Source organism: Microcebus murinus, chromosome 8 (genome assembly GCF_040939455.1).
Source record: "Microcebus murinus isolate Inina chromosome 8, M.murinus_Inina_mat1.0, whole genome shotgun sequence".
Lineage (NCBI taxonomy): Eukaryota > Metazoa > Chordata > Mammalia > Primates > Cheirogaleidae > Microcebus > Microcebus murinus.
In genome coordinates this window covers 42,051,933-42,069,268 of record NC_134111.1, presented here as the reverse complement: position 1 = coordinate 42,069,268, position 17,336 = coordinate 42,051,933, and the positions used below count along the sequence as shown (strand labels likewise).

Here is a 17,336-nt window from a genome sequence, read left to right as displayed (position 1 = left end):
TTAACTAAACTTATTATACAATATAACTCCAATATTCAAAGCCGCCTTAAGCAGCTATCTCATGAGAATTTATGATTTGCTTCTCTCCAAGATTCATTTCCTTGATCTTATAGAATCATTCTCACAATAAATGGGAAACTGCTGCCTATTTTTTTTTTTTTTAAATAAAAGAGGTTAAGTCACTTGTTAGCAGTGGCTGAGTTCGGATCTGGAGACCAATCTGTTGGGCTCCAAAACACAAGTTCTTTTCATGGCAACACCCGCCTCCATTTGACTCTATTTTACATGATCTACTTTAAAATCATAAACACATGACTTTATTCATCAGGACTTAAGCCCAGATTGACATACTTTAAAAATACAAAGAACGAAACAAGATAATCCCAAATAAACCAGTTGCAGGAATTCTTGGCATTTAAACTCAATAGGTTAGTTTAATTTTGGTATCACATAGGCACTTCCTTGATCTTGATTTTTTGGGTGTGTGTGTGTGTGTGTTTGTAATGTGCTTTTTAAAGTTAATGCAGGAGGAAAATCTCTGGGAAGGAATTCTCAGTGTTATGGGAAATACTATTTTCTTTTATTATTAAATTTATTTCCTTTAGTACTTATACTTCTATGAAAGAAAAAAAATATCAAAATGCATAAGAATTTGCTGCCTAGGAAACAAAATTATTTTTGTATGGAGAAACTGGAGATTTATATACCCTTAAAATGTCAAAGAAATAGAGCTCTATATATTCACTTTCATTTTAATAATAATCTCTACCAGAATTATTGCAGTTGATTTTGTATAATAAGGAGAGAAGTGTTCCCTTTTTATTTGTGTGCAGAAAAAAAAGTTTAAAAATAATGTGGATGCTTAAATATAAAGTTAATAAAAATCTATCAATGAAGTCAAAAGTGTTAGCAAAGTAATATCATCTCTGTAACTTCTTTTCTTGGAAAGGTAAGTTCTGTTTCATGATCGAAAGAAAATTGGACATTACAATGAAAATATCTGTTGCTATTTTAAAAAACCCACAGCTTTCATTTCACTTAACACTATGGATACAGGATTGCTTGTTTATAAAACTTCATACAAATTATCGGCCATGCATGATATTGGGTAAAAAGAACTGGAACAGTGAACTTGAATAAGAAATAGGAGCTCTTTCCCTTTTTAGCTGTGTGATCTGGATAAATCATTTACCCTCTCTGAGCCTTGGTTTCTCACTTATAAAACTGAGGCAAGAACGGGCGTCTACCACATAGGATGTTGAAAGCCTATAATGTAATTTACTTACATCTGTGAAAACTGAGCTCAGTATCTTCCTGACACATTTGTTTGTTAGATTAAAATAATCTAGATATGAACTTAATTAATAATACTTTATTTTGTGTACCAACTTAAAGAATATCATATATTATTTTTGCACATTGCATAAATAGCTCCCCTAAAACTTATGTCGGAACAAAGCTTGAGAAAAATCTCGACTTTACACACATGTGAAGCAGGTTTAAGATTATGGTTTAACTGGTAGAGATTAGAAAATGAAGTGAAAATCAAATATTAATATAATTTTCATTTCTATTACACTTAGTGGAAAACTTAAATGAGACAGTGTTAGATTTTAGGTATTTGTCAGGATCTTTCAGTAATTTTGCTGTTTTCTTCAGTTCTCAATACTACTATATTTGTGGTTTAAAACAACAAATGAAAAGTCTGTCAGAATTCACTTTTGTGCCTCAAAAATCTTGGCCTATATTTCTAGATCTAGAATTATCCTTGCAATGACATTTTCCTCATCTCATTTTACACCTTGCCTTTTCCTTACAAATCATATTCTCTTTTCATCAGTACATCTGCCCAAAATGCTCCTCTACTTGACAGTTCTATCCCACACTCGCCTCTGAGCTTCTAACAAGACATACCTTTGGGAATTGCAAAGTGCCATATTTAAAATCTCTCAGTGAGATATACAGGTTTTCCTGTGTGATCATTAGGGACTCCTCAAATCTGAGTTTTAGAGCTAATCTATGAAAACTGATAAGCGCAGTATTTTCACATTAGTGTATTTATGTTGTGCTAATATACTTAAACAGTATGTATGTCCATTGAGGATTTTTCTATAAATTTCTCATCTGCTTTTAACTTTTAAGAAAGATGCCTTACATACTTGATTGGCATCGGCTGTAATTCCATTATGTCTCCCCAGCTAGCTAGGCTTACCCAAATCAAAATGAAAATGTCATAAATAGATTCTCAATGGAATACTAGTCAGCACTAAAGAGGAACAAATTACTGATACAGACAGCAACATGGATGAATCTCAAACCTCTTTAGCTAAGTTTAAAAAGCCAGACAGAAATGCTCAATATTGCAGGGATTCATTTATATGACATTCTGGAGAAAAGGCAAAACTGTAGGGACGTAAACTAGATCCGTGGTTGTCAGGAGATGGCAGGAGGGATTGGGTACAAAGGGGCTTATGGGGACTTTTGAGGTGATGGAAATATCTTAACTGTGGTGGTGGTTACAAATCTGTATACATTTGTCAAACTCATCAAATGATAACACCTAAAAAGAGTGACTTTGGAGTATATAAATTATACCTCAATACACGTGACTTGAAAAAATTAACTGGTTAAGGAGAAAGAAGATACTTGTAATTTTGAGGAATTGTATATCATCTCTTTTCAGAGAAGTTTTATTAAAATATACTATGTGTCTACTTTTCATCCACTTCTTTTCCCAGCCCTAAATATATGACACTAAGACCAGTTTTATCAGGACCACGCTCCAAGCAACTGAGCTAACTGGCTACCTGCTCTCAGACTAGTTTTTCATAGCTAAAGGCTACTTCATATAATATATTAGTACATTGAGGAGCTTTAATATGAAATAATAATTAAATACCAAGTATAAATATTAGGAAATATTATTAATTGTAAGAGGAACATTATTAAGTGAAACCCCTTCCCCAGTAATATACCAACTACTTGATTTTTATTTCATTTTCTAATCTACCAATTAAGCTACTGTGCCAAGAGCTCATTGTATCTAATATTACTGAATAGTGATAAAATCCTGTAAGGTAAGCGGCATTAACTCCACTTTACATAAGAAGAACTTAGGCTCAGAACAAAGTAATAGTAAATTTCACAAGGTCTTTGGATTCCAAAGCCAACAGCAGTAAACACCATTCGTTTCTTTTTGCCGGTTTACTGATAGTTCTGGTCCTTGAGGATGAAATTGCATAAGCCTTTGGAAACAAACTGCAAGGAAGGAATTCTTCCCTTGGGGGAAAGGCTTCAAAAAGAATAGATACTGACTACTGAAAACAGAAATCGGGGTTAATAAATGAAGGGTGTGCACTTGCCATTCATACTAACCATAACTCTTTGACAGAAGCTTAGTTTAATTATAGTAAAGAAAAACATTTATTTCCAACCTTACATACGCTTCTAGTACAACTGTGATGCCAAGCTTTAGTGATATTCTTTTGAGCAAGTTCTTTTAGAGATTTTAAATTTATGTTTATCAGTGAGCTATTATTTTCACAACTGATCAGTAGATCCATGTACTTCATTCATTTTTTATACTTTATCAATTCCCTGTCATTTTACATGTAAATAACTCAATAATTTCTATGCAATACTTGCTGTTTAAAGACATTATCAAACCTAGGTATTCTTTTTTTGAGCAAAATGTCCATGTAGAAGGATGACAAAAGTCATCAATCCTTGGGAATTTGCATTAGCTCTCATATTGGACATAGAGTACTTTAAGTAGGTAATATGTATTTGATTCCCTAGCCAGCAGCTGCTCATCTATGGTGGTGTTTTTTTTTTTAATGTAGCCTGCCAGAAACTCTTACCTTTTATTCATAATTGTCTGGGTGTGCCTTCCCCACTTGCATTGAACTGTATGTACTGTGTGCTGTAGAGGTGTGCAGTTAAAATACGTTTATTCTCAGAAATATTTTTAAAATATTTTAAAATGTTTTCCTTTGCAGAATCAGACACAAGTTTGGCAGAAGGAAGTGTCAGCTGCTTAGATGAAAGTCTTGGACATAACAGCAACATGGGCAGTGATTCAGGCACCATGGGAAGTGATTCAGGTACTGCCTAACTGTTGTGTAAACCTTAAAAAGTGTGAAATAAGACGCCATATAGTGGGAAGCATGGGGGCTGTTCATACCCTCCCTAATGTATTTATGCAATTAAAGCAATTCTTTTCTATAGTGAAGTCGCTTTGGAACTTTGCCATTCACTTTCTTAAAAGTACAACTTACAAAAGTCTTAGAACCAAACTCTCTAATTTTGATCCGGTGCGTGTATCTTTTTGGTCTGGCATATGCCACATTCCATAGAGTCATGTCATTTTATTTTATTTATGAAATCTGCTTCAATTAATTTGACTGCATTAAAATTCTGTATCCAATTTGGTACATTGATTTATTCCCAAACCTTACTTTTTTAATTAAAATATATTTTAAATAAAAAATTAATCCTATCAATAAGAGGAGGGTGATTCTGTAGACAACTGCAGATAAAAGAGTCGCCCTTAAAACGAAGAACCAGAAATGACACATATAGTTAAGAGGGTTCCAATCTGTATAAATGTCTCTTGAATAGAAGTAGAGTTTGCAAAATATTTTGGTCACTAAATGAAAACCTTACTAGGTGTTTCTAAAATTGCTCTCCATATTGGTTGTATATCCCACCAGCAACAAATGAGTGTGCCTGTTCCCAATCCCTCAGACTTTCATTAATACTTCCTGTCATCAGATTTCCTAATGTGTCAGTCTGATAGATTTCAAATCGTTTCTTTCTGTTCTTTGAATGTGTATTTTCATGATTACTACTGAGCTATAAAATGTTAACATCTTGAAGTATGGGTGATGAGTTATTGGATGTCTATTATGCACCTTTCTATATTTGTCTATGTGTTTAAAATATTTCATAATTAAAACTAACAAATTACGAACAAAAAGAAAATGCTTTGCAATGTGGCCAGCTAAGCAGCAGTGGAGAACTGACAAATTAAGAAACAAATTACTGTATTCTTCATTTGAGATTGAGTTGTTTCCACTTAGAAAGTATCGTGAAATTCAGATTATCCTGCATTGTCAGAAGAATTATAAAAACTTAGATCTATAATAGGCCTAAAAGGATAAGATAGTTTATATGAAGATGATCATCTGTCCTAAAAGCTTTCCAAATTGGATTGTACCGCCTCTTTTATTTATATATCCTTTTCTCACAATCACACTCCTAAATCCCTTAGAACAAATTAGTTTGAAGAAACCCAATACACCAAATGTCAGTCATAACTTTAATCTTAATTTAAAAGGGTTAATTAATTTTCTGTTCGATTCAGTCAGGGCTTATTAAGTTCTTGCCTTGTGCTTACTTCTGTGGATTCTATTTCTTTTTTTCTATCCTTGTCATAAAATTGTTAAATTTAATAATTAACATTTCTATTCCATGCTATTGATGTTAGAACTCAAAATATACTCTAGCTAATATTTAACATCTTTATGGGTTGTTTTAAGGTTGTGGACATCATCCTAATTTTTATTTATCTAAGTAAGTGCTTTTCAACAACAGTCATTCATTCAATAAATATTTAATGTGTATCCTCTATGTCAGGGCATTTTGCCTATTTAGAGCTGTTAGCAAATGTATTTGCTGATTTTTAGTCTTCAATGTGGCATGAAAGACACAATAAATCTGAACGCAACCTACTTTTGAAAAGCAAATACATTTTCAAAGGCAAATACATTTTTTGAAGACAAACACATTTTCAAGGGATACCCCTTGAGTTCTAGATGGGTTAGTACTTAGGAACAAAGAATAACTTTGCATCGTGGGTAGTTAAATTCTGATATGATAAAATATGAAAGTTTTTATCCTCAGATGCATGATATAAGCTGAAATAGAAATCAGTTTTTTAAAAGTTTAGATAAACTGATGAACTATTACACACATATTGGAGCACTGAAAAGTATTCCAGTATTTTCAATTATATTTTTTTAACCTTTGAGATTGACATCAAAATGTACCTTATTCTACATGTCCTTTGTCTTCCTTTGAAGGTCATATTATGGGCCATGAGGGTCATGGGTGTGACCCAATACAATCACATTGTGTTCCCTTGTGGAAGAGTTACATAAAACATAATTACTAGTACTTTTAAAGTATACATATTCTAATTATATTATGAAAGGCTTTTTTGTTCTGTTTCCCATTTTCAGAGAGATATACTGCTTCTCAAAAAGTGACAATGTTTTTGGCAATAACACTTTGGCCTGATATGTAGAAAGTGTTTCCTTACTATTTCGAGGTAATGCCTATTAATATTTGTCCAGCTGGAATGGCGTATTTTTCTGTGGTTACATACTATAGGTAAAAGAATACTTTGTCGATTTCAAACACATGCAGTGACAGACCTTTTCTCTCCAAGAATAACTCAGCTGTCAAAATCAATGTGAGAATGAAATTTGCCACATGGTGTAGTTCCAATAGAATATTATTATTTAAACCTTATTTGATTTCCTTTTTTGACCATTTATATGGTATAATATAATTTTAAAGTCTTCAATCAATATTTGTTGTAGAGGGAGGGCACAATGTTATTCAAAGCATGTGCATATTTTAAATGCCATCTTCATTTAATTGATTACACTTTTGAGAGAGAGCCGAAAACAAACAAACAACAAACAAACAAAAACCCAAACACTTCTTTTATAAAGGAAATTGGCTCTTGGCTCATTGATACCAGCCCAGTTCTCTCCTTCTGGTGACAGAGAAGAGAAAACTCTCTTTTCATTGCTTCTGTGGATAAATTCTTCCATCCCTATGTCAGAGGATGTGATAAGGCAAGAATCAGGCTGAATATTTAGCACTCACCCAGCTTTTTTTCTTTGGATGCTATTCTCACATTAAATCCAACTCTAATTTTTTCCACATCCACTCTGTGCTTTTCTCTTTTAAACATAGGGCTACCCATCAAATCTCCTAGTCTTGACTCAAAAATATGGGAGGTTATTGAGCCATCCATCTATCTATCTAGCCAGATATTTTTAGTGACAGAAGTATAGTGCCCTAGACTGTGAAGTCCTTGAGGACAATGTCTGTATTCTTGGAAGTATATGGCATATAATAGGTGCCCAGTCAATACTGACTGCAAAATAGATTCGCATGTGACCACTTAAGTAGCACTAAAACCTCAGGACTTTGGTTCTGGAGTAAAATTTTGATCACGATAGCCCTTTTAACATTCTAACTCTTCTTAAATTTATTACTATGATAAATATCTAATATGCATAAGTGATATTGATTTTTTACTCATTTGGTGCTAGATTCCTGGGAAAGAGACTTAGGAAATTGCTATATGCAATTTTTAAACATTTGTTGCTCAAAGATATAGTGATAATTATGAAAAACAAAAGGAAAAAATGATTATTAAAAAGTACGTGCAACCATTATGAGGGAAGTAGCATTTTATTCTTATTTTTAAAATCTATGGAAAAATGTACCTAGACTGAAATTAAAGAGAATTTAGTTATATTTTTTAACAAACATCCTAGTTCAAATAACAATTTAGCAAAATTAAATTCCTGGATCTTCATTTAGACACCACTTAAAATACATCTTCCTTTGCAAATTTTCTGGCTCTTTTGGAAAAGTTAAATGATAAATGTTCTTAATATAGGTAAAATATTAAGATTTTGATAATCTATAAAAGCCATTTAATAGGTAATGTTCTTAAATAAACCTGAACCTTACATAAATGTAATAGAAGATGAATTATTAAAATACCGTAGAGTTCAAAATAAGCATGGAAAGAAAACTGGTGAATGTATATTTTAGATGCTGGTGATTTTGAATGAGATTTTCATGAAAATCATACTAAATGAATCAGCAGATGATCCAATGACAGCTTAAATGTATTGCATCTGTCTTTACTCATCCATACAGATGGCAAATTTCCTGCCAGGTTAGTAGATGATTCTAAGTGGTATTTGGTGTGAATTTTCCTACCTGTCCAGATAGTACTATCACAACAGGTTAAAACCCACTTAAATAGAATTATCCAGTCACTGAAAAGGAGCCATCAGCAAGTTTTTTGAAGTTAATGGGATTATGTTAGTTCAGTTTTATGGCAATCATTGATAAGAGAAAGAACACTTATTTCATGTGTGATGAAATACTGATAAGTACTGTCATTTCATTTTTTTCTTGTGATTATATAAAGCAAAGATAGGCTTTTAAATAGGCATAATATTTATTTTACTTCATTTCGCATTATAAGCTATGCAGTTTTAGATCTTTTTTCCCCTGGCTGATATGGATAGATATGGTCACTTCTAAATATAATATATGTCTAAACCAAGATATATTCTAATCATTTTATTCTAATATTCATATAAATAATGTATATTAATACCTACTTTATCAGCATTTTAAATTTAAAAATCTATGTTAATTGGAAATATATTTAAGTAATTTAAATATATTTAATTAATATATTGTGCTTTGGGTTTCAGGAAAAGTATGAATATGTAGAGACATACATATTAAGAAGTAATAATGATCACAATTCAAAATTAAATAGCAAAATTAGTCACAATTTAGTTTAAGCCATTAAAATTATTTTCCACCTTTTAATGAAAATCTCCCACTTAAAGGCTACCATGGGAAGAGTTTTTCCTCTACTCCCTAAATATCATTTCTGTAAAACTTGGTTGCCTCAGATAGCAAAAAAGACCTGTGAGAGAAAGATAGATATATAGATAGATTTATTTTAGTGCGTGTGTGTGTGTGTGTGTGTGTGTGTGTGTGTGTGTGTGAGCCCATGCACACGCATACGTGATTTTTGGTATCTGGTTGTCAAAGTTTTTTACAATTGAAGGAAAGTAGCACCAGCTGTAATACCTTCTTTTTAATTAAAAAAAAATCAGGGAGAATACAGAACAACGAGGACTACTGATTCCTACTTTTCTAGTTCCTCTTGATTTTGTAGGTGGAAGGGCTCAGAGAATCAAGTAGGGCATAATGGCTCAAGAAAGAAATGGGAAGTCTAATGCATTGACAACTGTCACTGCCAATCCTGCATGCACCACATCCCTTTCTGTAAGTCCCCTTGGCTTTGCCCACTCTGTGAAAACAGTCCCCCATGTATCCCCCTCCCAGTCCTCCGTCCTGCCAATTCATTCCCTCTGCACTCTCACCTCCCAGACCACTGCCATGATACAGAGCTTGGGTTGGATCCTGCACATGCAGAAAGCTGACACTCATTGGTACAGAAAATAGAAAATGGATTGGTTTGGACCACACATGAAAAGGAATTTAAGTCACAAGAGGTCTATGTTCAGTTTCAGGCTTTCTACCCTTAGGTATTTCATTGCCTCTTTTCTTATTTTTCTTCTTTTTAAATTTCCTTCAGATGAAGAGAATGTGGCAGCAAGAGCATCCCCTGAGCCAGAACTCCAGCTCAGGCCTTACCAAATGGAAGTTGCCCAGCCAGCCTTGGAAGGGAAGAATATCATCATATGCCTTCCTACAGGGAGTGGGAAAACCAGAGTGGCCGTTTACGTTGCCAAGGATCATTTGGACAAGAAGAAAAAGGCGTCTGAGCCTGGAAAAGTTATAGTTCTTGTCAACAAGGTATTCAAACAACACATAATAGAACATTATTTTGCTCATCTTCATTTTATTATTTTTAAGCTTTTATATAATAAAATTTGTAGCAACAAATCACACATTTAGTTTAATTAGAAGTAATGTCAAAATAAGCCATTTATTTTATTTTTAACCCTTATTTTTGTAGCTATATGTAATGTCTAAGTGATCAGCCTTAAAATAGAATTTTTTTCCATAAAACCAGAACATTAAATCAAATAGCTATAATTTATGGTACAAAGGTCATATTTACCCAGATATACTTTAATGTTAACTGGTACTAATTTATCATTGCATGTGAACATGAATGTCCCAAAATATTAATATATCACTGGAAGCTAAGATCAAACATTGTTTTTTGGAATCTTTTACTGCTGATCCTTAGTCAAAAATGGCAAGTGCTCTTTATCCAAAATATATATAATGTGGTTTGAAGATAAAGAGAAAATTAAATTGAATAAATTACATACAATATGTTATATTCATATTATATTAGATGCAACTGAGATTTTTCTTTGATAATTCATATTTTAGGGTATCTAAAGGCCATCTTTATAAATAGGAATATTTCCTTCACTGTAAAACAAAATCTAATTATTTGAGCTCTATTCAGATGAATGAGTTTGCTAATTAATAATATTAATTTTTACCATTTTATGGAATAAAATTGATTATATTTTTCCATGACCAGAAAGTCTTTTTCCCATTTTCATTCTATTCCCTTATAGAAAATATAGCAATAGACTGTAAAATTTTCTATATTTTTTGGATTTCTATTATGCTAAAAGTTTTAGTTGAAACCTACTTTTCAGTACTAAAGGAACATACTCAGAATCCATGATTTGAATGATTTCCATCATGTAGTTTCAAATGCATTTTGTATGTATTTGTTAAGTCTAAAGAACCCTCCTTCATGCTTGTATGCCCGTTATTAAAACACTTTTATTTATTTTGCTAGTAATGGTGATACATTAGAATTTATTCATCCATAGCTTTTCATATATTCCTTTTATAAAAGAGACTACATTTTAGAATAAGGTAGGTTTGGCTCCCATTTCTACCTACCACTAGTTTGAAATTAGACATATTAGTAACTTCTAACTTTAGTTTCCTCATCTGTAAAATGAACAAAAATGACTACTCTCCTCTGAAGCGTAAATTAGATTACATATGGCCTGGGAATGACTCTCCTACTCCTAAACATTAGTTATTTTTCTCACTCTTTCCTCTTAACCTGTATAACTAATGGAATTGAATAACTTAACCAAAGAATGGGATCTTAAGTGTCAGGCCCAGAGAAAAGAACAAAGTTAATTGCCTTCAAAGCTACTTAAACTGATGCTTTTGAAACCATTTGAACATTATGCTATTTCCTCAAACTCAACTCACTATGCACCCTCCCAAAGGCCTCTCCTTCCCCATTTATCTGGTTCTTTGTTAGTTATACCACCTCCTCCAAAGCATGTAGCCTCAAAACCTAGAAGCCATTTTTGTTTCATCTACTTCCTTTGTATCACAGGGTCATAGACTATTAGAGTTGAAATGAGATTCAGCTTTCTTCCTTTGCAAAGTGGTTCTCTCATTTTGCTGGGTAACTTCTAATATCAAGGAGTCCTCCTACTAACAAGACAGCCCAGGCATTCTTTGAAAAATAGACAGTTTTAGAAAGCCCTAGATACACTCATCCAAATGTTTCCCTGAAATCCATACTTATCTGTTAGAGTTCTTTCCTCTGTAATTACACAGAGTAAATAAGTGCTAATTCAGCCCTTCACATACAGAAAGGCAACATTATTATGTGGCTCCTAAATTAACTTTCTTTTTGTCCCTTGGGATAAATGTCCATAGTTCCTTTAACTGTTCTTCATATAACATGGTTTCCAGACCTTTCAGCATTCTTAGTGCTCATGCTCTTCCAGACATTTATCTGGGACCCTCTAAAAATGCAGCATCCAGAGCTGGACAGAATCCTATAGATAAGATCTTACCTGTGCAGTGTGTAGGAGAGATGAGATGTGCCGCTCACTCAGCTCGTGACCGGGTTTGCCTTGGGCGTCCACAGACTTATCTGGACTTTGCCATAAACCTAAAATTCTCAGTTTCTTTTTATTTGAAAATCTATTAAAATAGAATTCTCTTAACTTATTTTTGAGCAGTTAATTTTTGAGCCTAAATGCAAATACTTAGGTTTATCTCTTCATATATTCATGTGGATTGCTGTTTTGGGTCGCATGTTTTTGTATGTGTCTAGTGCACCTTCCTGTCTATGATACTTCTTTGTCCTCTCAATACTGTATTCTAGTTAGGGATCTTTCATCCCATTGGATCTAGCTGATTCTTATGAATGCACATCTATGGCTATGTTTAAATATTAATTTATCCACATTAAATATTAATATTTGTGGCATTCTTGTGTGGCCAGTGGAGAACTTGACTCTGATTCCTGATCTGCCTCCCCATTGTTTTTCTCTCAGAATTAGTGGAAATCCTTCCATCTATGTCATAATCGTTTACTATCCCATTTTTTAAAAAATTTTAAAGTAATTTCAGCTTTAATTCTTTCTGATTGAGTGAGAAAGTCTCTAGCCCAGTAAGTCTACAATAACCTGTGTACTGTATTTGGCCCAGCAGCACCAGGTATTGTAACCCTTGATCTAGAAAAGGGAAATCCTGTTTCCTGACACCATTTACTTTCATCTCCCTTCCTCCGCCCTTTCCAGAGTTATAGCCTTCAAATGCAGGGAGAAATGAAAACACCACCTGTGTTCCCAGACTTTCCATTTCCTATCTAGGGCTTCAACATCATGAGAGATAAATCCCAGGTTCCCTCAGATGCTGTAATGCAGCCCCATATGATTCAGCAGGAGTGGGTAGCAGTTGGGTTTGATTGGTCTTGGCAGGCACTCTGTCACATCTCAGGAAAAGGCTCCAAGAGGACCACACACCTCCCAATTAGCCATGTCAGACTTGCATCTGGCTTTCCTGTGTCCTTCAGTAGGAAATCAACGCCACCCAGAGTGACAAGTATCAGGATTTCCAACACCTGCTATCTCCTGTGACAACTTTTTGTTCTGTAGATCAGAGAAAGCTGCTTCTTTGGAAGGTTCTGATTCACCTCTTATGGGCAGAGTTTTGTGTTGCCATATACCCCATGGTACAGAGATTCTTAATTAAATCATTCAGCACGAGTGTATTTAAAGACAAATGAAATGTAGATCTTATCCTCAAGGAATCTACAGTCTAGAAGGGAGATGGGAGAGATGTATGACAATACAATAATTAATATTTTATTGTACTTTATAAAGCACTCTCAAATACATTATATCATTAAATGCACACAGCCATTCTATGAGGTAGTCATTATTATTGTCATTTTACCATCAGAAAACTGAGGCTCCAAGACTTTAACTGGCCTGTCAGGAGTCAGTCACTCAGCCAAGAAACAGCAGAGATGAGACTTGAGCTTTTATCTTCTGAAGTCAATAGACTTCCCTTTCCACCATCCTCTACTTTTAGAATAAAAGGACAATGAAACATCAGGGAAGTTTGCCGCGTACTGGCAATATGTCAGCTTCTACTACATTTAGTTCTCACAACTCTGTAATAGGTTGACATTATCTTCATTTTATTAATCTGGAAATTGAGATGATTGAGATGATTCAGACCTTGTCCAAGAAACACAACAAGCAAGTGGCTGGAGTAGCTGTTTTCAGGGCTGGCTTTCTTCCTTCTGGATCATGTTATATCTTCCCACTAAATTTAATTTCTATTCTCTTCTTCAGCTTCTTTCCTTCTGACTTCCATCTCAGATTATTCCCTCTGTCTTGCACAAGTGGAATGGAAAGAATACTTCCAGTGAAATGAATCAGGAACAGATTTGTGGAAGGAAGAGAGAACTGTGGCTCTCAAATTTCAAAGCCTTAACTTTCACACCGGAGGCTTCATTAAACTGAAGGCTTCAAGGCTCTACCCTAGAGATGGTCCCTAGATTTCGTAGTTCTTGAGTAAGAGTCTGAATTTTCCAGATCTCTCAAGTGATTTTGTGATAGGTAGACCAGAGAGACATTACTTTGGAAAAAAACAAAACAAAACAAAACAAAAACACTAAATGAAAGTTTCTCTTTTTGTTATCCCCACCATTTCCACCCTGTAGTAATGTTCTTTCACTCACCAACTTTGATTATTGATGTTAAGTCCACTTTGCTTCCTTGGAATTCATGTATTCCATTTTACCTCATCCCTCCCTCTCTGTTCCCCAGACATCCACTCTTAGAAGCCTCCGTCAGTTCTGCTAAAGAATAATACAAAGCAGTGTTCTTCCTAAGCTGTTCTCCTCAGCCAGGGGGATCAACCATCCCCATAAGTGGGGCTCTCATCAAGTAAAAAGATGAATGACATGTACGCTACAGACAGATAAGTGGAGAGATAACCACTGATTGCATTTCAGGTAGTCACATGATGAAGAATATAATGTACATTCTTTAAGGCTTGCCCTTGAAACTCCTCCTGCCAACTCTCTATTTGCCACACTGTGCACCCCTGGGCTTCCATTGTATAAATCCTACTGGGAGATGACCATCAAAATGGCCTGGCTATTATTCAGAGTAATCCAGGAGTTATTCTGAGTGACTAGTAATGTGGAACATAAAGGTGCCAACCCAGCCACCTTTGGCAGACATTAAAACTCAGGCCAGGCACGGTGGTTCACACCTGTAATCCTAGCAACTCTGGAAAGTGGAGACGGGCAGATCAATTGAGCTCAAGAGTTGGAGACCACCTCTGAGCAAGAGCAAGACTCCGTCTCTACTAAAAAAAAATATAGAAAGAATTAGCCGGGCATGGTGGCACATGCCTGTAGTCCCAGCTACTCTGGAGGCTGAGGCAGAAGGATCGCTTGAGCCCAGGAGTTTAAGGTTGCTGTGAGCTAGGCTGATGCCACAGCACTCTAGCCCAGGCAACAGAGTGAGACTGTGTCAAAAAATAAAACAAAACAAAAAAACTCAAAACATACAGGGTCAGCTGAAATGAACCAAAAGTATCCACTTCTTTTGCTAAGTCTATTTGCTCTTTTGTTCTCCCTCAGCCACCAAAGCTATTCTGATAGTCCATTCCTCCACATCCGTTCGCTGAGTCAATGCTGGAATTCCTCCCGTGTGGTTCCCTGCTTCTTCCTAACCTGGGGGCTTGTTGTTTCTGTTTTGATCCCAAAACAAATGGGAATAAATCACCTCTACAATTCAACTTGTAGGAATCCTGTGAGCTCTTATACTAAATGTAAAACACTCTGCCTGTTTCACTGCCTGTTGTAGCCTGGCTCTGCTCTACAAATTAAAAATAGATTTCTTATCCAATCTAGCTTCAACTTCTCTGTTCACTGACCCATGGCTTACTAGATTCAAATTCCTTCTAAACTCTTTATTTTTGAATGGTCATATGCTTATTCCTCTTTGCTGTCATTTTGTATGTATTTCTAAAGGAGCATTATTACATTGTGCTATATTAATTTGGTTTGTTTTTTTTAGTCTTGGCCTGCGTGTTCAGCTAGACTGAGTTCCTCAAAGTTGTCAACCATATCTTAAACATCTTTGTGTCTGAGACACAGTATCTAAACCTAACAAGTATGCAATAAATGCCTACTGACAGGTGAATGGAAGGAATGATGGATAGATTGTTATGTCTAATTAGTTAACTAGTAATGTAAACATCTCTTTTAATGCTTGTTACATAGTAGGCCATTGATCAGTCCTCCCTTGACTTTGAATGTGCTTTTTCTCTTTTTTTAAAATCTTCACATTTTTTAAGGTACCGTTAGTTGAACAGCTCTTCCGCAAAGAGTTCAAACCATTTTTGAAGAAATGGTATCGTATTACTGGATTAAGTGGTGATACTCAACTGAAAATATCATTTCCGGAAGTTGTCAAATCCTATGATGTTATTATCAGTACAGCTCAAATCCTTGAAAACTCCATTTTAAACTGGGAAAGTGGTGAAGATGCTGGTGTCCAGCTGTCAGGTTGGTTGAAATATTTATTTTTAGAAAAAGAAGTAGTGGTAATATTAATGATAGTAACTAAGGCTGTATTTGTTACATAATTTTTTAAATGTTGATAAAAAATAACCCTGGTATAGATTGTCTTTCATTGTTTAAGGCTTCATTAAAACCTTCGTACTTCTTGGAGGAAACAAAAAAATAATAATAAGTTTTTTAATTAGATCATTTTATTCTGCATAAGAATACTATTATTAAATCAAGCACTCATTGGACTTCCCTTTTACTTGTGACAAGTTCTTTTTATTTGTTAGCAGATCCTGTTAGGTCTACCTTCTTCTCCATGGAATAAAAATGGAATCCTTTCTATTCTGTGTGGGATAGGATGGACGAGAAAGGAGAAGAAAGGAAGGGAAAGAAGTAGAAATAATTTATAATAATTAAATGCAATTAACATTGCAAAATTATCCTTCTTTAAATAGTGTGAGTTTCATTTAATATAATAGAAATAAAATTCACACACCTAAACTGAAATATTTTATTAAAGAGCAAAAATGTAATACTGACAGTTGTTCTGGAATAAGCCAGGGTATGAATTCCATCCCTAACACTTTCTAGCTCTATAAATTTTCTGAATCTCATCTGTTAAATGAGGATAGTATCTAACAGGGATAGTTTCATGATTAGCGTACATGAATTTCTTTCTGTGCGTACAGGTTCCTAGCATAGTTAGATTTCCCTCCTGAAAAGGGAAAGAGGGCTGCTCCTTTGTCCTGCCCAAGAAAAGGCATCCCCAGAGCAGCTAACTTCACTAGCATGAAGCTACTTCTCTCACTGTAGTTTGCTGCTGTAGACAAATGAACTATCTGTATCTTCTTTTAAGACTTTTCCCTCATTATCATTGATGAATGTCATCACACCAACAAAGAAGCAGTCTACAACAACATTATGAGGCGTTACTTGAAACAGAAGTTGAAGAACAATAAACTCAAGAAAGAAAACAAACCAGTGGTTCCCCTTCCTCAGATACTGGGACTAACAGCTTCACCTGGTGTTGGAGGGGCCACAAAGCAAGCCAAAGCTGAAAAACACATTTTAAAAGTAAGTCGCTGACTTTATGTATAACAAGTAAAAGCAAAGCTAAAACAAATGCCAGTGCTTCCTCCTGGGCCTTCTCCATAAGGTTGAGTTCAAGCGCCATGACCGTCATTTAAGTGAAATCTATTTCCTCTACTACAGTGAATAAACTCAGTCTTCTACAACAGTGATATGCCTTAATAAATATCAAAACAACATCACAAAAAATTATGGAGAACAACATAATTCATGGGAAATTGAGACAAATAGAATTCCTTCTTTGAACATCTACTCTTATAATGAAACTTAATGATCTATTTGATATAGAAATATACATAAACTCTGAAAGTTTCTAGTTTTCACATATGTGAAGTCTTACACCATGACTTTCAAAACTGCATGTTGTCTGTGTCTTGTTATATGTGATTCTAGAAACCTGGGTAATTCAAATTAAATGGGAAATAGAGATATGAGGATGTTTAATTGAAGATGAACTTGTCAGCTGCCACAAAATGGTAATACCACGTAAAGTGTTATAGTTGATCTCAAGTGTGAGATGAATCAGAGTAGCCCAAGAAGTGTGTTGGCACAAACGCGA

At 34.6% G+C, this 17,336-nt stretch overlaps 1 protein-coding gene across 1 annotated transcript in view; it reads left to right on the top strand.

The window, feature by feature from the left end:
* IFIH1 (interferon induced with helicase C domain 1) overlaps positions 1 to 17,336 on the top strand; it is a 50,355-nt gene that overhangs the window by 19,507 nt on the left and 13,512 nt on the right. The window contains exons 4-7 of the mRNA XM_012760389.3: positions 3,999 to 4,103; positions 9,437 to 9,657; positions 15,475 to 15,685; positions 16,545 to 16,762. Coding sequence (XP_012615843.1) covers positions 3,999 to 4,103; positions 9,437 to 9,657; positions 15,475 to 15,685; positions 16,545 to 16,762 — 755 coding nt within the window. The remainder of the gene's footprint in view (positions 1 to 3,998; positions 4,104 to 9,436; positions 9,658 to 15,474; positions 15,686 to 16,544; positions 16,763 to 17,336) is intronic.